This window comes from Oreochromis aureus, linkage group 9, assembly GCF_013358895.1.
Source record: "Oreochromis aureus strain Israel breed Guangdong linkage group 9, ZZ_aureus, whole genome shotgun sequence".
NCBI classification, from domain to species: Eukaryota; Metazoa; Chordata; class Actinopteri; order Cichliformes; family Cichlidae; genus Oreochromis; species Oreochromis aureus.
The window spans coordinates 26,096,727-26,119,685 of NC_052950.1; the positions used below are offsets into that span (position 1 = coordinate 26,096,727).

Consider the following 22,959-nt stretch of genomic DNA (forward strand, 5'->3'; position numbering starts at 1 on the left):
CATCTATTCTTCTTCTGGCTGGGTAAGAGAGCACCCCACCAAGCTTCACTTCTATCTCAGCGCCACCATGCACCACTGGTCCTATTAGAAACCCAAGGGCATGGCTAACAGAGCACAGAGGCACGGGCAGTGACAAATTCACAACAAAGCTTTTCTGTGAGGAATGAAACAAGCATGGAGGTTGAAGGAATGAGGGGCGAGTGAGGGAGAAAAAGAGAGAGACCTGGTGTGATGAAAGGACATGTGGCCCACTGTGACAAATGTTCTCCCAACTTGTGATTTATCATGGTCTAGAGACTAAGAGAGCAACGCAGGCAGCAGCTACAGCTCAACCACTGCAGTTACAAATAACTTCTCTGTATTTTTTTTTTTTTTTTTGCCTTTGTTTCCTTTTTTTTATTAATTTATTTATTTATCTGAGTATATAAAATGTTTTTTATCATCACATTTTAACATGGGTCACTCTTTTTCTTAAAGCCTTGAGCTATTTTGGGGGAAACTTTATATTATCGTAATGCCCCTGTGGGACAAAGGCATTGTTTACATTATTTTGGAGTCACAGCTCTATTTCTCATTCAGGCAGAAAGTGCTGAAGCGCACAGTTCGCTAGCTTATTGTTTATTGAATAAGCTTTAATAGAGCACACTGACATAGCACTTCAGAAGTTTCAGAGGCGGGCTGCGTATGCATGTGTGAGAAAGGCTTTTTTTCAGAAAAATGTGCCACTTTGTCCAATTTTTTCTAGCCTTAATGGCTTTATGGCCCAAAACTGAAGCAGTTATGAGCATATTTGTGTTCCTTAAGAATGGTTAAACCAAAAAGGTGTTGCATTTCCTTTGATTATTAGTGTTTTTCAGAGTAGATCTGTTACTGTTATTCAGAAGGGAAAAGAGTGGTAATTGAAAAATGTGAAGAGAAAAATCAATTTGGTATAGCAGAAACATTTTTTTTCTTTTTTTTTACCTTTTCATGATTTCTTGTTTGAGTCCGAATCCAAATGTTGGAAACGTTTACAGTAAATATCAGACCCTATTGGGCTTCAATTTGGTTTGTGGTGTCACTGAGGGTGTATTTTTCTATAAAATTCTCAGAAATATTATTTCATTTAGAGGAAAAGAAGATCCAGCTTTAGTAGGAATAATGTTTTTGTAGCACAAATGAATTAAAAGGCACTGTAATTATTATATGCCTATACATGAGTCAGAATGACTCGCTCTTTCAAGAGAGTCATGTCCTTTTTTATTTCTCTAGCTTTTGCTTTCTTCTTCGTGTTCAGTTAGTTTATCATGGAGAACAACATGTTCCATCTGAGGAAAATTACAGGGTGTACTGAGGTCATTGCTGATTACTCCAATTTCTCTGCTACCCTCCACACACTTTGCACAAAAGCTAGTCCATCTAAAAACAATGTCCGTTTCATAGCAAAACTGCATTTATTCTGTGAGTTATTGTACTGAAGAAAAACCAAAGATCCACCCGTGTTTGACTTGAATATCTAATTTATGCTTGTTTGCATTCCACAAAATACAATCAAATATTTCTTCAGGATGACAACCACCCCATGCGTACAGCCAAGTTATAAGTCATTTAATCAGTCGGAGATTACATGGAGACACAAAAGATAATGAGACAGCCTAAATCCACAGAAGACCCTGAATGAGTTCTTCGCAATGCTTGGAACAGCGTTCCTGCCAATAATCTTGAAAACTGTACACAGTCATGAATTCTAATTAGTAAGACTTAAATAAGACTTTAAAAAAAAATGTGTGCAGAAAATAACTGAATTTTGTTCTAAAAAGTGCTCAAGGTAGTATACGATAGAGCCCAACGCATGTTGGATTTTTAAGTTTGATACTGATATTTAGTGAAATGAAATTCCAACATATATCAGCTGATACTTTTGTGTCTTTCAGATGCATGAATTATAAACTGATTCACCTAATGTGTTTATTGGAGTTATTTATCCACTATTTTATGTTCCATCAGTCTCTGCTCAGCTCAGCTGGTTGTTGCGTTTGTGGACAAACTGCAACATTAACAATTACAATGTGGTTTAATGCATTTGTGCTGTTTCATCTTTACTTTTAATTTTCATTCATTAGTCTTTATAAATCCTGATACCTGTACAGCAAATCGTTAATCAGCCAGCCTGTAGTACGCTTACAATTAAGATAAGGTACTCCTATCCTGCTTCATACAACTAAATAACTTCAAGTGAAATATAATCTGTGTGTATTCTAAGTGGCACATTTATCGACTTTTATTATTTACTTTGTTCTCTTTGTTTTGGTGAAATGATTTTATAAAAGTGTTGCCAATTAGAATGTTGCCTGTGTTGAGGGTAAGTGTAATAAGTTAAAGCTTCCAAGCTTTTCGGTCAATAGTTTGTGTTCTTCCTGTTTAATTTAGTTCTTTGTTAATTGATTGTTTTCATGTGTATTTTCGGTTGTTTTTGACAAAAAGAAAACAATTTAATAAGAAGAATAAAAAAAACCCTACATCTTCATTCTGCAAGAAATGACATTTCTTTTTCTTCATTTCTTAAAACTGTGATTCACACCAACTATACTTTGCTCACAAGCAATGATGTCTGCAAAAGCTGCCATTGGCACATTTAATAAATCTCAAAATTCAGTTCAATTCTATTCAATTTCAATTCAGTTTTATTTATATAGCGCAAAATCAACAACAACTGGCTCAAGGCACTCAAGAAAACAGAGAAAACCCGAACAATCATATGATTCCCTTTGAGCAAGCACTTTGGTGACAGTGGGAAGGAAAACCTCTCTTTTAACAGAAAGAAACCTCCAGCAGAACCAGGTCAGGGAGGGATGGCCGTCTGCTGCGACCAGTTGGGGGTGAGGGGAAAGTGTTATTGTTAGGTTGAAATTGTTAAATGTTGCCATTGTAGTACTTAAATTTTTAAATCGTGCCTTAAACTGCATGGTTAGATATTCTTCTGTTCCTCACCTACACATCTATGATGCTGGAGGAGGTAACTGACTGTAGCTGTTTAACTGCAAGCACATTCCATGTGAGATTCTGGTTTCCTTATCTTGTGAAGGATGTCCACTCCCGGCCATTTAGGGGCTCGCCTATGCTTGCATATGGTGAACCATTAAAGTTAAGCCGTATACGGGTGTGGGGAGATGACCTTTGGATAACTAGGAAATGTGGTTAAACAGTTGTAAGCATATATTGTGTGGCAGGAAGTCATGTACACACACACACGCACTGTTTTAACCTTTTGTGACCATATGGGTGTTACAGTGGGTGGTACTTGTATTCACTGAATAAAAGGCTGCAGGGAAGGCTGTTTCTTTGAAGTTGGCTAGGAGTCAGGTGAGGAGCGTTCAGCTCCAAGAGCCTGGTTCTGACCAGCCTTCCCTTGCTAGCAAGTAAAACCCGGTTACGTTGTTGTCTTGCTTTCTTCATGGGTGATAAGTCTCTGAACTAGCGGGCCTGCTGCAGCGCAGACCCAACAGTTATACTTTCATGCATGCTAAAACAAAAAGCAGAAATCAGATTGTGTTGCTTGAAACAATTTTAAAAGTGCATACGAAGAAAAGCTAATACATTTTTAAAGGCACACAAAATATATGTTAGATTTCTATTTTAAGTTACTTGACAATTGATAAATAGGAGTGCAATTTCTTCCGAAAGTGTCTCCATTTACTTCAAAAACTTTTACACAATTTTAGTTTCTTTACTCCCTTCTTTGCTTTTGAAAACTGTCAGCCAGTAGTCCATGAAACAGTTCAGTGCTGCAATTGCAAATAATGAGGTGTAATTTTAAAGGAACTGTCATGCAAGAATGAATCCTTTCCAGTCAAATCAATTTATAATAATGATAGGACACTGATGACATTTGATGCTTGTTCAAGATCATTTCCTCAAAGGCTGGAGCTCTAACTTTTCTGGAAAAAAAGAAGAAAGCTATTGTGCTGGTATTTTTCTCTCCAGGTTCCCACTTCCTGGAGAAAGGAGTCCTGGATGTGGCTGTGAAATGCGCTGTCGGAGCTGTCCATTAAGTGGTGCTGAAATCTATTTCAGCACATCGAGGCTTTTGATGGCGTCTGGATCAGTACTGGGAGCTGTCCTTTTGCCTGGTGCTGAAATGTGTTATAGTGTGGTGGCTTTTTTTTAACAGAGCTCTAAATGTGTTAGCAGGTGCTGGTAGTGTGTTGTTACTCTGCGTGTAGCAGAAAGTGTTGGTTCTTGAAAAAATGAAACGATGTGCTGCTGAAGAAGCAGATAGATAGATAGATAGATAGATAGAGATACATATGTATGTATGTTAGAAAGTTATTCAGAGTCAGATTAGTTTTCCAATCATGCAAAACACAAGGCACTGATTTAAAGCAATCCTGAGCGAGCCCATTCTAATGCATTAGGAAACCGCTGCTTTCATGACAGTGCAGGCTTTCAAAAACAAGATGATGTCCATGCTGCACCTGTTAGAATATGCTATTACCATATATTAGCTCTGTGTAGAAAAGACAGGACAGTGAAGTAGAGTAACTTTAACAAGGACATAAAAATGCCATTGCATGGCCAAGGATGAAACTAATGAAAGCCCTCTTTATTATTACAGTGCAGGCACAGAAAAGTATTTTCCTGAACCTCTGACCTTTGGCCTGACCTGGAAAAGAAGTGCATAATAGTTTAAAGGTTTTACGTGGCCCCAAAAATAAAGTAAGGATTGGATGAAACATGTTCAAATTTACTCACTTGAAATAATTGCTTTAAATAAGGTTGCTGATTAACAGGGGATTTTTAAAAATGTCTAGCTAAAGTCTAATCTGCTTATTTTATTTTATCCACATCAGCAGCAGACTAATAAAAGACAGCTGAAACCTCTGTGTTCAGCAGTGTTTCAATTGATTTTCTCATATGTTCTTTCTTGGTTCTGGACCTCATCTCTGCCTCAAGCAATCCAGCCACTTCTTCACTTTAGCTGCATATTTACATGTGCAGTTTCTCAGTCTGGTTGTGTGTAGTTTATTTATACAGGAAGTGGTCCATTGGTGTCAAAAGGATGAAGTTGTTTTAAATATCTTTTTTTACATTATAGGCTCTGATTATTCTGTAAGTTTCCACATCTCAGTACTACAATGTTTCAGAGTCAACTATTAATAGCAGACCTGTAGTAGATTTACTGCTTCAGGAGCCTTGCGGTGGATACACTTATTGCCCAAAGTGATGATATAAGCAGCTCATCTGAAGTAGATGAGCTGGAATCAGGCAGTGAATATCATAAATGATCCCACTCTGTAATTTTAGTTGCTGATATTGCTTGGTCTGTCACCTGAGGGGTTAAAAAAAAAGTGATGATGAAAAGTGAAGATGATGCCGCATGAAGACCCACATGGTTTCTTGCCTTATTTTAGCAGCAGACAGAATGTACTGTACACAGCAAGTATGCTGATAAGAAAAAGGCTAGAAAAACTCATTCACCACTACAGACGTGCTCATCAGCCCGATGCTGGAAACAGAGGCATGGTTGTGGAATCTGGCTCTGTTGACATTTCACGCCTGAGTGCTGTGAAGGCTGATGAGTCACACCTGGCATAACTGAATCCTGATGCAGGGCCTCTCCGTCAGGATGATGGGTCCGAGCTATATTTATGTAAGACCTCACATAGGCTCTTTACAGGGAGGCTGAGAAGGAGGGGGAAAGATGGAAAAGCAATTACTTATTTCCAGTATCCCAATGCTCGCTGTCATGTGTCAGCCAAATAAGAGTGGAAAAATTGAGGCACAAACTCATATCATTCACCACCTGCTGGGAGGCTGAGTGTGAGTCCCAGATCTCTGGTCTCGCTCTTTGTCAGTGGCGGAGTAATCACTTTGCCACACTATCCTCGACCTCTTTCTGGACTGAAGCTGGTCTTATTTTGTGAGAAATACTATGCATGATTTTTGCAAGATCAAAATTTACCTCCAAGAAAGAATACTGGAGTCTACAAGGAAACTGATAACTCCCTAATCAAAACAGGTCATGGTGCATTATGAAGCTGGAAAACCTTTGTTTTTCAACTTTTGTATTGTGCTGGTCTATTAGGAAATAAAATAACACTGACAGATGGTTTTGGTTATATGCACTGACAGAATATGTTCTGGAAGACTGAAACAGGCTATAAGTATTTTATTTTATTATTTTTTTTAGATTTGATTTTCTTCACAGATTGGTGTGTTGGGACACATTTTATGCATGTGGATTTCTGATGTGGGTACGCATAAAATTCGAACCAATTGGGAACTAAATTTTCAGCATGAGAGTGTGGACACAGCACACCTGGTTTAATTAATCACAAATTAAAGGAAATGAATGAACTTTATATGAGTCTTTGGATTTCAGTTCAGGAACTTTTAATACAATTGAGCTTGGTTCTGTTGAATCACTGCACAGGCACTCAGTGAGATTTATGTGGGATTTAGCAGGTGGGGAAATCCTTAGATTCAGTGTAGCAGGGGCAAGCGACTAACCTGTTTTCTTTGTGGCCAAGCCTGTGCGATCAGCTGACCTCTGCTGCTCTGAGCGTTATTTTTTGTGACAAGTGAAGCTAAAGAGCATCAACAAAATCAAATGGCTCACTGCCATCTTTGACCTAACCTAACAGTGAGGATTGAAGGTAGATACTATGCCATAGCAGTAAACTATCATAACAGAGGGCCTGCTCTTCTTTACCCTGGTGGGTTATTCACACACAGCCTTGGAATAACACAAAAAAACCCCAATGAATTTATTGTTAAATTCACATTGTGAATTAAGCAGGAAAGTTCAACAATACATAATCTAGCCTGCTGGGAATTCTAAAATGAATGGCATTGTACAAACTTTTAATTTCTTCCAGTTTCTCAAATTCATTTTCTAAGCATCACGCTTCATGTACTGCCACCTCTTTCCATGTGAATGCTCTCATTGATATTAGTGTAGTTATCATATATGTGCTGACTGCAAAAATCCAAATTCTGTACCAGAACCTTGCAAGGCAGATGGCAAAGTTTCATGATGAAAACCATTTCAAGCAACACAGTTCATCTTCCTCTACTTCTGTAGTGCTAGCTAGATGCGGAGGGTAGTCTGAGTATCATGATAACAAGCTTTTCCACGTGTGCACACGTGAAAGAGTGGCAGGAATGACAAGAGTGGAGGGAATGTTGTTGACTGTGGGATGCCACTTTATTAGCTTTATTATGAACAAAACTAACAGATTTAGTACTTGTTTCAGGATCGTTCCAGTCCATTATGTGTATGGGTAATTGAAAAAGTTCCAGTTGCCTATATAATGATGTGTCCTACATGATCACAGCCTAACCAGACACCTATTTTCGTGTTTTTGGGGGCATTTCCTGGGTAGAACCAGGACAACACAGTCTCAGGGCAGTTCATGAAATAGTCATAATTTTCAATTTATTGGTGTTTTTGGACCCCAATTTGCAAAGTTTGACACAATTTACCACAAAGTGAGTGTTTCACACCCTCAAAGGGCCAGAAAGTCCATATTTGGAGGATGGGCAGTGCTGGTGGTGAAGTGAAACATTTCACCGTAAATGTGGCACACTTTTTCACTTCAGTTATACTATTTTTCAAAAGTTATTGATGTCTAATTTTAGAAACTACTTGTTTGGTTTAGAGACTAAAAACTATTGAATTAGATTTAGAAAAATGTCATGATTAGTATATTTGTTTAGATTTAAATACATTAGTATTTAAAAAAATAAAAGTCTTATCATTTCATAACTATAGAGAAAAAAGAGAAATTCAATATATATATTAGCTGAAACCATTTAAATACTATGCTATTTCTTTCTGAGCAGCCAAATAATATGTGAGAGAAGATATAAACAGGCAACACACTTGTGAACTCATAAGGTCATGCGATCATTTAATAGGAGAGTGATCATGAACTCAGAAGGTTAAAGTGAGAGTAAAAGTAACACACGACCTCTCTCACCTCTCATTTTATCCTCCTGAGCTGAACCAGCTAACACTCTAATCATTAGTGCGCCATGGGGTTATATTGCTGACATGGACAGGGCAGAGGAAGGATCATTATAGACCCAGATGTTTCTTCACAATAATGGTGTATGTGATCATTTTTTGGCTATAGGGACTCTGCCTCGTTCTTTCAACTGTGTCTGCTTGGATGTTATTTCAGCCTTTCAAGCCTTTTCTTAGCACACATTGAGCTATTTTCTTTCAACAAAAGACGTAATCGGAAACAAAGCAGATTTCCATGAAATGTGCATGATGCCTCTCATGCCCACTGGTGTTACCAGGGATTTAATGCTTTAATTCTCCAAATATCTCCATTTTTAAAAAGCTGCACAGCCAAAGTACTCAAGAAAAACAGAACAAGATAAATAAAAACTGTTTGCTTTACTAAAGGCTTTGGACAGAGCTTGCCTTGGTCTCTGTTTCTGAAATTAAACTGAAAAAAGAAAGCTGAAATTGAATTCAATTTGTGCAACAATTTTTGGAGGCTTTTTTAAAAAAATTACAATCGATTGTTCTTGCCCTTGCAGACTGTTCTGAAAAAATGCACATACAATTACAGAATGACGGACTAGAAGTTTGCAGCTTCTCTAATAATAGCAATTATTATCTATATAATCATTCAGTAGCCATTTTTTTGCTAATATTACAAAGTTAGAGTCAGGGTGAAAATAATGCATCAATGTATAGTATTTAAAGGTTGTGGCAAGTATTGATTACTCTGAGGTTTTAATTAGGCAAAGCACTTTCACTTCATCAGGTTGGCTGCTGGCTTTCCATTGGCAGTGAAATGATGAGGCAGAAGTGAGCGGATGGCTCCATTTGTTTAGACAGGTTGGCACTGTCAGTCAGTTAATTCCTAACTTTTCAGGAATGTGTATTTAAACAGAGCCACCCACCCCCCCAGGAGCATTCATCACCGCCGTCTGGTGTCCATTTGTCAACATCGGAGACATGAGGTTTGTACGCTCGCTCCTTAACACAGCCACAGCGAGGTAGTGATTGTGTTCTTGGCCACAGCGGTACAACGACACAGCATCCGTCATCGGCCAATGGGGCTTTGGCCAAAAGTGGCCGTCATTAGTCTGGAGCTGATTGATTGGCTGTTGAGAAGTTGTTTCAGTTTCATACATCATCCTGTTGATGGTAAGCACAGGCTGAGTTGCCGGGGAAGGCTTCTAATGTGGTTTGAAGCCACAAGTGGATGAAGCTGTGAACACTGGGTGGCTTTCATTCTTGTTCATGTGTCAGAATTCTGCACACAACCATTAGGTTTTTGTAGCTTTAAAACCAACAAATTTGAAATGTTTTAAAATTTTCAAAATGCTGCCAGCTATGAGAGAGTACATAATGTAGTGCAAATTTTTAGCACTGCACATCTACCTTCATGGCCTACTTTACACAGCCAGAGGAATGTTGGCCTCTTTCTTTTTTTGTTTGGTCTACCACTCTAATCCAGACTGAAGTGTAGTTTTTAAATTAGTTAATTTTCTTTTTAATAAGTTTTAGTTACTCTAAATGATGTTTCGAAATTGCATATAGATGGCATGCTACTTCTAGCAGATTTTGTATGTTCGCGTCATGTATATTCAGTTTTCCTCATGTCATCCCAGTTATTATCGCAACTAAAATGTTGGAAAACATGCATTGTAAAAACACACAAAATGACTTACCTCAAGGGGAATTTGAAAATACATGACTCTGTGTAAAATATTAATGAATAAGAATGCAATGATTGAAAATTGTTCGCAACGTTATATTAAATTAAACTTAGAAGTTTGTCTTTTTTAAATTAGAAGCTTTTTAATTGTCATTCCAGCAACACATTTAATAAATGATAGGACAGCAAAAAAAGACTGGGAAAGACTGCATGGGCTAATAGTGCAATAGTTTTAGAATAATGTTTCTCAGTATAAGATTGCAAAGAATTTGTGGATTTCATCATGCAGTACGCAGGATTATTTAAAAGATTCTGAGAGTCCAAAAAGGGATCCAAGGGACCTGGCTTAAAACTAATATTAAATCTTTGTGCTCTCAGGCAACGCTGAAATAAAAACAGATCCATTGCTCTGGGTGTTTGACTTATTGTGACACAAAAGACATGACAAAAGAGGCACCAAACTGTTGAGCAGCTAAAATCCTATATGAAGCAAGAATAGGCTTTGCAAAGCACAGCAATTGATCTCCTCTGTTAACAAACACTTTGAGAGTTTTAAAGAAAAGGTGATGCAACAGAGTGGGAAACATCACCCTCACATCACCCTTCAGAAACTGCTGATCTACTGGAATTTTCCCACAAAACCATCTCTAGGGTTTACAGAGTTCTCTCGGTAAAAGTGCCTTATTGATGCCAGAGGTCATCGGAAAATGACCAGACTGCTTTGAGCAAAGATTCATTGCAACCAAATTATGCAGAAAGGCATCTCTGAACACATAAAACCTTGGAGCAAATGTGTTATAGCAGCAGAAGAACACATTGATTATCACTCTTGTCAGTGAAGAACAGGAAACTGAGACATTTTGTGGAGGTTTACAAAAAAATTGGACAATAGAAGATTGGGAAAAGATTACCTATCATGAGTCTTTATTTTAGCTGCTACATTTGGATGGTAGGTTTTAAATTTGTCATAAAGAACATCCTGCCTTGTATCAGTGGGTCAGGCTGGTGGTGATGTAAAGGTGTGGGGGATATTTATTTTTTGGCTCATGACCATTATTTACACATGACACCTGCCTACCCATGCATTGTTGCTCGTCATGTAGCCATCTTCTGATGTTGGATGACGTCCCATATCGCAAAGCTCAAATCATCTCTAAACTGGTTTCTTGAACATGGCACTGAGTTGATTGTACACACACACACAGTATGGACCAAAATCTCTGAGGAATGTTTCCATGAGATGGAGAGACCAAAATTGAGCTGTTTGGCATCAGTCCATTTGCTGTTTTTGTAGAGAAAAGAATCCTCAATATGAAGCACATTAAGGACATGGAGTTGCTTAACCAGTCTCTTAACTATCCGAGAAATAACCCATCACAGGTGGTAAGCCTAACCCTGTATTTTAGAGCAAGGCCAAACTGACTTTTTGGGGGAAATTGTGTTCACAAACCAAAAATACATATTCAGATTGGGTTAGAGTTAGGGTTTTCACCAGTGATGACTTAGACCTCAGAATGTTAATCATGCCGGTAGCTTTGGACTCTTTGCAAAAAGCAAGAAATGTCTAACGGCTGTGCTTGCCAACAATGGTTACTCCACCAGGTAGTAAATAACGTGTTCCAAGGGGATAAAATATTTCATTAGCTCTCGAAACAAACCTACCATTGACATATAGACGTCACATTTTTGTGAGTGAATCGAATTATGAATTCAACACCAGGTGAAATACTTCCTATATTATTTCCTCTCTTTTAGATCGGCCCACAGAGAGAAACCCATTTCTTTGGGGAATGCTCAAGTTGTTATTTGTCAATGATAACATAAGATAACATAAGTCAGCATGACTGAAAATAGAAAATAGCAATTTTGCAGAAAACATTGCAGTGATATCACATGCAGGGATATTTTAAAGGTTTTCTTTCTTTCTTTTTTTATTTTGAGGCTATCTCTTTTAGAACAACAGGGCTTTTTTTCAGTGTCCTGTGCACTGCTGGTCACAAAAAGCAACACTGCAGATTTTCATTTGGGATTTCAAAGGTAATTGACTTCACCCAGTTGCCACCTGATTTTAATTAACAGTGCAGCACACTCAGTTGCAAACCTGCAATATAAAGAGTCAAACTGGAGACTAAGGTATTAATTAACATTAAGTACATCTAGGAGCAAATCAAAGTAAGTCATTTCCTGACGGTGTTTAATAGAGATTGTACATGATTTCTTGGAGATGTAATTAACTGAACAAGCCCATGAAAAAAGTCTTAGTTCTTATCATGAAATGCAGACAGCAAAATTGGTTCCTTTCTGTTTTACTGCAGTGTAAACTTTTTTTTTCCTCCTCCTGCTTCAGTCTTAAAGATTCAGTTTAACTCTCAGACTGGCAAAACTGTTTTAAATGCAGTTTTTGCCCGCGCACTAACAAGTCCCACTTTATTGCAGGCTTCTCCATCCTCTGGGTCATAACTTTTTACAGCCACTCATGTCTTGAGCATAATTTCAAACATTCTCACTACTGAATGTGATTACTTTATTACTGCTGCTGCTCCCGAATAACATTTAATCCTGTTACATTACATTCAGGCTACTTAGTGTTTCAGTGCCATTACTAATGCATCAGTGCAGCAAGGCGTTGAATTTCCTTTTTTTTCATAATTACAACAAGAAAGTTATTCAGTGCAAAAATTGTTGTATGAAAATGCTGCAGGCATACCGAAGAAAATCAAAGACTAATTTCCCATCGCAAAGTTTACCCGGCAGCTTTACCACAGCACTGCCTCTGAAAAATAAACAAATGTGGGAATGGACTTAATGAGATGGCGAGCTGGCTTTATTTTTGCAATGAAGAAATCTAAATAAGGCGACGAGACTTTATGATAATGACTGTTGGTGTTTAAAATGGGAGCGTTTCACTGTCCCCATGAATCTAAACGAATATTTTACAAACTTGTATTCCTCGCGAGTTCTGAATTAAAGTTTGAGCCGCGTGATTTCAACGTGCATCTTTAATTGCAATCCACTCAGTCTGCATCACTTGCAAGTCAAGCGTTTTGTGCGCACGCAGAGTCCCGCACTGAGCGTTTAAAGAAGAGATGCGTGACTCTCTCTCTCTCTCTCTCCCTCCCTCTCTGCTGTCTCCTCCTCCTCTCCTCTTTGGCTTCCACTGAAAATCTTTTTTTCTTGTCTTTGCCGTTTCTCTTCCCGAGCAGCGCGTCCCTATACCACTTGTTATCTCACACCTTGGTCGGTGCACACGAAGCTTGTGGGCGCCTTAAAAAGACCGTTTTCCTTTTTCTTCTTTTTTTGACCTACTGGTTCTGCACCGGTGTGTGTGTGCGTCTGTGTGTGTGTGTGTGCGTGTGTTTCTGTATTTGCATTTTTCCCTTCCTCCTGCCGGGGAAACAACAGTTTCTCCCAGCTTTAGGGAATCATGACCACTGCAAAGGAAGGCAATGCACCGTCGAAAGCGGCTCAACAGCAAGATCAGGTACGGATGAGCTTTCCTGTCACCTCCTCGCATATTAATTACACCGTTAACCCGTGTTGCCCCCCCGCTTTGCTTGGCCAACACGGGGTTTATTTGCATGACACGCTGCAGCGACTTTTCTCACAGACTGAAATGGTGTGCGGAGGGCAGAAACGTGTATAATTTGGTACTCTGAGCTCGTTTAAAGCGGTTGAACAGGGAGTCATTCGTGGAAGTGAAAGGCTAGCCGGTGCTGTCAGATCATCACGGCCGGTGGATTTATTTTACAGCCTCCGTTGTAATCGTCTTTATTATTCAGCAGTAATTATTGTGACTTTACGCACGGGAGACAAGGAGCAGCTTGTGTTGTCCATTGCGTCCAGTGCGCTTCACCTTGCAGAAGCAGAGCACGCAAATGAGCCCAATTAACCCAACTTGAATCGCGTTGGAAGGCCTGCAAAAGTGCGACTAATGATTATATCAACAGTTTTAAATCATCACGTCATCTTCACTCATCTTCTGACCTTTTTTCCCCCAGACGTGCTCGGGTTTTTTTGTGCTCTCTTCAGTCTGCAGGCTGAGAACACTGTTGCATTTTTTGATGTGGTGGTGCAGGGTGGCTCTGTTCTGTTTTTATTCGCTACCTCCATCACTCAGTAATGATGGAGCATCTGCTGACCCTCCTCCACTGAGGTACCACAGCCGGCGGACACTACAGGGAAAATCATTTCAAGCACGAATGTTTCGTGTTGTGATAACAAAGAGCACTTTTTATTGTGCCATGATAATGTCAAGGTTAACAAATAATGTGCCTCCACCTACAGCACAGAGCCCTTGAATTTGAGGAGTGATGCAAATTGATTGCTTCTTACCTACAAACGTTTAACATTTTTGAAAGTTTTTGCATTTGTAGCAAAATAAAATTAAGAAATTCTTAAATTCCGTGGTGCCATTACAAATATGCTCTAACAGATGTTAGTTTGGACATCCAGATCCACTAATCCTGTTGTTCTGTGTTCAGTCTGTTGCATACAGCCACATTCAAGACTGGTTTAGGTGAATCCCTATATATCACATCTCACCCCCTCCAGCCAGTCTGTCAACTTAAACTTTAACATTAGATGGCATCTGTCACTGTTGTCCTCCACCTGTGTGCCACACCTGTCTAATAATGACAGAAAAGGTGAGAGGGACACTTGATTTTATCCTGCCAAGCAGACAATCTCCCCCATGCTGTGATTTAGCAGCAGACTGTCGCTCACACCCTTGGAGGCAGTCAAAGGTCTCCATGTAGCACCCTGTGCACTGTGCACGTGCATTACAGACTGTGCAGGCAGAAACATCAACATAACCAAGCAGTAGATTAGACTGTCCTGAAATTAACTGTGCAAATCGATGGAAAATGGTTCTGGAGAAACGATGAGGATTTTTGTTTTCTCGTGTTTTGTGCCATGGCAATTTAAATATGTTAGGTTGTTCTGGAGTGTAGGTAAGACAAAAGAAGAAATGTAAAGACATCCCCTCAGGCACTAATTAGATGTGTGGATTTCTGTCTTTTGAAAGGATGAAATAGAGCTGCAACACTTATTTTCATAATTATTTTTTCCCCCCAACAAATCGATGAGTTGAGTTTCCAGAAAATGGCAAAAGCCCCGTCTCACAAGTTTCAAGATCCCATGGTGACAACCTCAGAATATTAGTTTGGTCTGAACAACAGCGCTGAATACAAAGCCATTTCATTTTCAGCAGTACAACAAAGAGCTGAGAAACAGCTCATCATTCAAAAACTTGGAATGGATGTTTTTGCTTAATAAAGGATTCAGTTGATACATCTTCTCGCTTATCAAATAGTCAAGTTTTATTCTTTTGTTTGTTTGGGGTTTTTTTTTCCCAACTCAAAAGTGTTTTTTACTTATCAGCTGGCTCTTTCAGATAGATGGTCCATCTGCTCACAAGATCAGCTGAGACCCGGGGTGGTGGTGTTGGTTCCAGTGCCCTTTGTGATAATTACCAAAAAGACAAGTGACTTGGTCCTTCTCAAATATCAGCAGATGGCAGTTTGTGACTTTCAGTGGACTTTCCTGAGGCTTAAACAGGGTAATCAAACAATGGTCTCAATCATATTATTTTTTAAACCTCCAGTCTAACAAAGATGTGTGTTTTGGCAAACACTTTACATGAGGAGACATGGCCACTGTGATTACATGTGCTCCTGCAGTGATCCGCTGATTGATGGTCTGCTAGCAGGGCTTGTGGTCCAGGGACAGAGGATGGAGATAGAGGGCAGCTCACTAGAGATAACAGCAGCAGCTCTTCAGTAATCACCTAGCTGCAGCAGCACAGAGTCACACTGCTAACCCTCATTACTGAAACAAGGTAGAGGTTCTGAAGGTGTGAGAGGTCGAGATGAGGCAGGGGAGGCAATGCATTTGCAGAGGTGTGAGACACTGGATTAATTGAAAGCTGTTGTCAAAATACACATATCTTTGGTGTTTCATCGCTGTCTGGTTAATGACCAGAGGGCTGTGATTGGGAACCTGCAGATTTGACACACGGCAGTTGTTGAAATTAAAATCTGCTGCTTGATATGGACAACAGGGGCGAGATAGTTGTGTTTAAAGGGAAGAACAAACCCTGCTGGCTTGGTAAACACGCCTGCGCTGTGAACGATTGCATTATACAGATTTCAGTTATTTTTCTCGCAGCCATTCGAAGCTCAGTGCGGCTTTAAAGTAGAGATCACAGCACCCAGCTTTTAATGGGTGAGACTTCTGCGGATTCACCTCCACCCTTCATTCTAATAATCAGGCCTTTTTTTTCCACACTCTTTGGAAACCATAGTAGGTAACACAGCCTAAAGAGAGAGACTTAGATGTGGTGAGAGATGAGTTGAAAAGCAAAGTCTTCCCACTTAGACTTGAATTTGTGCAGTCTCGTACTTGCAGAACAGAAAAGGGCTTTTTTTTTTTGGTGGTGGGGGGTGGGGGATTCAATGCCAAAAACTCAGATCATGCCATTGCGGCAGCTTGAGCAACAGCTGAGTGGAGCAGGCTGTGGGTGTTGAAGAGGATAGACATCTAAGGGCCAAAGAAAGAATCAAGCCATCGCATGGGTAGGATGCAAGGGCTATGATCTTACTCACTTTGCAGCTTTTTCTTTTTGGAGCGCTCTCTCTGTCTTTTTTATATATAGATATATAGATATATATATATATGTACCCGTGTGTGTGTGTGTGTGTGTGTGTGTGTGTATGTGTGTATGTGTGTATGTATAGAAAATATCATTTTGGTGTTCTGAATTAGTTATAAAAAGGACTGGCCGTCGAATAGCATGTGTTTCTTCTAAGAGAGGCTGCTTACTTAGTATCGTGATAGTATTCAGCGTCATGTCGATCTTAAGTGAGGTTTCTGAAGGGGTGCTGTTCTCAAATATTGATAAGCTGTTGTTCACTTGAAATGGAGCCTGTCTGCCACGAGCTGATAAATTCAAACATAAAACCTGAAGATGCTCACTTGAAAGTCAAACCGAAATATTGATGTGACGAAGTCAGACGGGAACAGGCTCTTTTTAGGATGGTGAAAGGTTCAGAAATTGTGAAATGGGTGATATTTCATTTTAGCATGCTTCCTGTTATATTGCAAAGATAAGCGTGGCTTTAATCAGCCCATGCTTTTTGTTTTATTCACCTTGTTGTGGTGGAGCTGCTGCCTCGGTAGCCTGCCGATGAAGAGCACGCGTGACAAGTGCTCAAACAGATGTTGATTAAAGTAGCAACTTGTACACAAGACACAGTGGGGCTAGAGTGGGATCATCTGCACTGCACCTGTATTGACATTTGTGCTTTTGCATGAACTTTCCTGCAGAATGTGATTTGAACATTGTCATTGTAATGTTATGTTGATTTTTCTACTTTTTAACAACTGTCACAGGTTAAGTATTCATTTGTCAGCATGACTAAAATGTGCCAGATTAGCTAACAGTGAATGTAGACCCTGACACGTGTTTAAAACAGCACAATTACACGGCAAAATAAATTAATTTCAATGCGGTTATCAGTGGATTAGCTTGCTTGGGAGCTGGCAGTGAGGCTCAGTGTGGGGGATTGGATGGAGAATGCTAATGTAGCTTATTAGCTCTGTTTTGTTTTTGTTTTTCAGTCAAATTTTATGCAAGCTTCTATTATGGAGAAGAAAATACTTTTTAAAAAGTTTCCAGGTGGTTATGAGACTGAGGTAAATCTCAGGTAAATCTCTCATTATACCTTGATTTTTGGGCCACAGTTCAGTTCATTCACCCCAAGTTTTTATTTAGCAGGATTGTGGGGAAAAAAGACTGTATCACGTGCATCATCACTTGAATGATGAGTGGAACGTGTGCTAAAAATAAACTCCATCATTCTGATGTGTTGCAGCTCACTCTTTAGCTGGAAGATTTTTAAACATTACAGCTTTCCGCAGATGAGCACGCTTTTACCATCACTGACAGCCCTACAGTGATCACTAGCAAAAGCAATGTAGGCACAACACTTTATGGCTTATTCACATTTTTAAAAGCTTTTATTACATTTCTCATGTATTTACGCTGCTATTTCTGGCTTCTCGATTCATATGGGGGTCTTGTAAGGTGTCAATTTTCATCACATTTTTGATAGAAGGCACTGAGATAATAAATGCAATTTACTTACTTTTAATTACATTTTTTAACGACTTTCAGTAAGTATTATGGACGGCAAGTTAAGGGATCTGCCATGCTGTTTTAGGCAAAAAAGTAAAGAATTTCTAGAAGCATCCACATCATATCAGTGACTTTCAACCTTTGCAACAGCTGCTAATGTCTAGTAAATCATCAAGGGAGCGCATCCTGTTGTAAATCCTTAGCCAGACAGTCAACCTGCATTTGCAGAATGCTTGTTTTTTGTGTAAAGTCATGTTCCCTGTCAGAAGCATTGTTTTTATTTCAGCTCAGCTGCATTATCAATACTGTGTTTGTGAAAACTAAAATGATAATGTGGACAGTTTGTTTTATTTTTTTTTGTCTTAAACCAAGTGTAAATGGCCATTTTAGCAATTAGGCCCCATTCATTCTGGTTATTTGAAGAATATCTCACAAGTACCCCCTGGCAAGATATGAAGCTGCTATGCCCCAGCTGATTTGCAGTCAACACCTGTACACTGGGATTAATAGGAAATTGAACGGACCTCTAGATTATTTCTGTAGCATCCTTCTGTTTCTCTGCCATGGGAGTCACCTAATCCTGCTGATATGTCTTTGTCATCTAATTACAACACAGAGGCAACCACAGAGAATGTGTTTTCCTACAAGTGGCTCAGCTAATCGGCTTGCTACAGAGAAAATAGAAGAGAAGATCAGTGGAACTATGTGACTAACTGGTGATATCTTAGCTACAGTCTTAGGTTATTTTCTGAAAGTAGTTACGAGGCTCATCCAATGTATGTTGGAGAGTGGACTGTGAGACTGACAGACAGGTTGTTGTCAGTTTAATGTCAATTTACATGTAGCTCATACCCTCAACTATGGGCAGGAGCTCTGGGCAGTGACAGAAAGATTGAGACTGTGGATATAAACATTGGAAATGATCTTCTTTCGAGGGGTAAGGTGAGGAGCTTGGACATTCAGGAGGGGCTCAGAGATGCACCCCTTCACGCTGAAAGAGGCTAGCTGAGTTGATTTGGGCATCTAACTAAGATGCCTTCTAGGCATCTCCTAGGGTAGGTATTTCGTGTATGTCATATCAGGAAGAGGCCTTAGGGCAGACCCAGGACATGCTGGAGAGATTAGTCTCAGCTGGCTTTGGAGCACTTCAGTGTCTGCTGCCTCAGTAGTTGGACAGATGGAGTTACCAAGCTTCAGGGAAGAGATCTGACCACCACCTTGCTTCCTCAGTGTGATACAGTGAGAAGTTCTCTATAGGAAAAATGCAAAGTGCTGGAAACAGAACTTTTATCCACCTTCTGGCAGGCTATTTAAACAGATATTTATGAGGTTCTTCTGAAGTCCCTACTCTACATTTTCTATACAGGGAGTGCAGAATTATTAGGCAAATGAGTATTTTGTCCACATCATCCTCTTCATGCATGTTGTCTTACTCCAAGCTGTATAGGCTCGAAAGCCCACTACCAATTAAGCATATTAGGTGATGTGCATCTCTGTAATGAGAAGGGGTGTGGTCTAATGACATCAACACCCTATATCAGGTGTGCATAATTATTAGGCAACTTCCTTTCCTTTGGCAAAATGGGTCAAAAGAAGGACTTGACAGGCTCAGAAAAGTCAAAAATAGTGAGATATCTTGCAGAGGGATGCAGCAGTCTTAAAATTGCAAAGCTTCTGAAGCGTGATCATCGAACAATCAAGCGTTTCATTCAAAATAGTCAACAGGGTCGCAAGAAGCGTGTGGAAAAACCAAGGCGCAAAATAACTGCCCATGAACTGAGAAAAGTCAAGCGTGCAGCTGCCAAGATGCCACTTGCCACCAGTTTGGCCATATTTCAGAGCTGCAACATCACTGGAGTGCCCAAAAGCACAAGGTGTGCAATACTCAGAGACATGGCCAAGGTAAGAAAGGCTGAAAGACGACCACCACTGAACAAGACACACAAGCTGAAACATCAAGACTGGGCCAAGAAATATCTCAAGACTGATTTTTCTAAGGTTTTATGGACTGATGAAATGAGAGTGAGTCTTGATGGGCCAGATGGATGGGCCCGTGGCTGGATTGGTAAGGGCAGAGAGCTCCAGTCCGACTCAGACGCCAGCAAGGTGGAGGTGGAGTACTGGTTTGGGCTGGTATCATCAAAGATGAGCTTGTGGGGCCTTTTCGGGTTGAGGATGGAGTCAAGCTCAACTCCCAGTCCTACTGCCAGTTTCTGGAAGACACCTTCTTCAAGCAGTGGTACAGGAAGAAGTCTGCATCCTTCAAGAAAAACATGATTTTCATGCAGGACAATGCTCCATCACACGCGCGTCCAAGTACTCCACAGCGTGGCTGGCAAGAAAGGGTATAAAAGAAGAAAAACTAATGACATGGCCTCCTTGTTCACCTGATCTGAACCCCATTGAGAACCTGTGGTCCATCATCAAATGTGAGATTTACAAGGAGGAAAACAGTACACCTCTCTGAACAGTGTCTGGGAGGCTGTGGTTGCTGCTGCACGCAATGTTGATGGTGAACAGATCAAAACACTGACAGAATCCATGGATGGCAGGCTTTTGAGTGTCCTTGCAAAGAAAGGTGGCTATATTGGTCGCTGATTTGTTTTGTTTGGTTTTGAATGTCAGAAATGTATATTTGTGAATGTGGAGATGTTATATTGGTTTCACTGGTAAAAAATAAATAATTGAAATGGGTATATATTTGTTTTTTGTTAAGTTGCCTAATAATTATGCACAGTAGTAGTCACCTGCACACACAGATATCCCCCTAAAATAGCTAAAACTAAAAACAAACTAAAAACTACTTCCAAAAACATTCAGCTTTGATATTAATGTGTTTTTTGGGTTCATTGAGAACATGGTTGTTGTTCAATAATAAGATTATTCCTCAAAAATACAACTTGCCTAATAATTCTGCACTCCCTGTATGATAGACTTTCCAGCTTTGAGTGACTTTGCTTCCAACTAGGATTGACATACTAGAGTACATTTCCTTCAGGAAATGCACAGACTTCTTTTAAAACCACACAACTGCAAATTTGGCATGGGACTTTGCTCACTTCCACATAGATTTCTCCTGTAGTGATAAACCAACTAGCAAACATGCTGTCATAGTCAGTTTTATCACATACACTTTTTTCCCCCTTTTTCTTTCTTCTCACTTTGTTGAATCTTTTTAGGGTAGCCACTTTTTAATAAGCGAGATAAGCAGAATAGCTGAAATAGATTCGGGAAAAGTAAGAGTGACAAGATTATTCAGTTTTGGAATGCTAATAGATGATAGGCCAGTTCCTCCTGTTTACTGAGTGCCCTTGACTGATAAGAAGGAATGGAAGATGGATTTAGAGGAGAATTGGATGTCCCTAATGTTTGTGCCATAGTTCATCTAAAGGGCAATTATGAACAATTGAGCTGTAATGTTGGGGTCTGAAGTGGAGATTAGAGGCGAGATTGCCAGGCAGCTAGCATGGCAATTCATCATGATTGTTGTCATGATTTAAATGTTCTTTGCTGAAATGGCTTATAAAGCATGGGAGGGGGGGCTTTAATACAGCAATAAATATTCAGTGTTTGGAGCAACGGTCAAACTAAATGTCATGACAATCCTCCATCTCACTAATAGTCAGTGTAGACATCGTGTGTGTGTGTGTGTCTGTGTCTGTGTCTGTGGCTTTATGAAAACACCTCAGGAGGAGTTTCCAAATAGTGTGTAAAACTGCCTCATTTAGGAAAAGTTCAGCAGTTCTTTCTGTCAGGTGTTGGGGAAAAAATATGTTTTTGCTCCTTTGTTGCATTCTAATTGTGTCTCTAAGCTACGCGAGTCAGCACAGAATATGCATAGAGATGCTATTAAACAATGTTCCGCTTTTTCCTTTATGAACCTGAGCGGTCATATTTCCATAAATGAACCAACTGGCCCAGAAGTCTAAGTCATGCCTTTTTCTCCTCGCACTCTTTCAAATTGAGATAAATAAGGTAAAGGTATTTAGAATATTATTATATCTAATCTAATGTATGTTTTATAAATGAACTGCAAACGCGTTTTGAATTAGAACTTTTCAGATTTAATGGCCTACATGGAGCCTAATCTTCTGGTTAGTCATTTTTAAAAGCCCAATGGGAATAAAAATGAGAAATGTAAAACACCTTAATCAGCGGGGGAAAAAAGGAAAAAAAATATATAAAAAATGTAGTTGTGGGACCCAATACAAGTAGAATTTCACAATTCTTGATACCAAAGCAAAATGGTTATATGATGTACGTAAACTTGAACTTGTTAATTCAAAAGCAGTTGTACATCACTGGTATGGTGGTAGAAGACTAATGTCGGATTTTTAAGACCATTACTCACACTGAAGTTTGGCGACTTAAAAATCTGATATTAGCCATTATTTATTTTCTTTCAGACACATGGGATATAAACAGATTTCCCTAAAATTTGTTATGTGTAGTTATTTTTTAATCCTTATAGCATGAAAGCACAGTAAAAAAATAATAATCCTATTTTATTGTTACAACAGGTCTTACATTACTCTGACTCTGCTTGGATCAGCTGATCATCTTTGTAGGAGTAACATCAATGTTCATAACATAATTGAAGAGTGTTTCTCCCATCACTTCTTTATTTTTTTTAAAATTTTCTTTATCAGCCACTATGAATGTCAATCACGATGTAGCTGCAAGAATTTACCATCCAATATTTCAGTCCCGCTCTACTTTTTATTTAAAATCTTAACAATACGTCAACAGAACACAGAATAATGAAATGTTAAGATGGTTGCTGATTAGTCTACTAACATTACTATGAGGTATTGTGTTAGTTAAAGGATTTATATAATGTTAGCCATTGCAAACTTTGAGCAGTGTTTTAGTTTTACAGTGGCATTGCCTGCTGTCAAAAACAAAATAGTTCCATAAGAAGGAAAATACTCGGGATGTTGTTGGATGCTGAGCTTAAACTCATTCAGCTTGCATTCTTTAAATAGATGCTGGTGTTTTAGGTGTTACATAAAAAAGGAAGCACGAGAACATAGTTTGCATACTGAATTTTGCGACTTTTGCGAATGCCTTGTGGCAGAGCTATTACAACATTTAGTTGTCTTCCTGATTTAGTTTTTCCTGTGCTTGTGGCAGTACTTCTTCTTCAGCATGCACTAGGGTAGA

The 22,959-nt window shown here is 39.3% G+C and overlaps 1 protein-coding gene across 4 annotated transcripts in view; it reads left to right on the top strand.

Annotated features, from left to right (window-relative positions):
- LOC116324446 (dipeptidyl aminopeptidase-like protein 6) overlaps positions 1-22,959 on the top strand; it is a 261,572-nt gene that overhangs the window by 123,620 nt on the left and 114,993 nt on the right. The window contains exon 1 of one of the 4 annotated variants that reach the window (XM_031745038.2): positions 12,830-13,143. The exons of the other annotated variants lie outside the window; for them this stretch is intronic. Within the exon in view, the coding sequence (XP_031600898.1) occupies positions 13,087-13,143 (57 nt within the window). The 5' untranslated portion in view covers positions 12,830-13,086. Of the gene's footprint in view, positions 1-12,829; positions 13,144-22,959 lie in introns of those variants that run through there. 4 annotated transcript variants of the gene reach the window in all.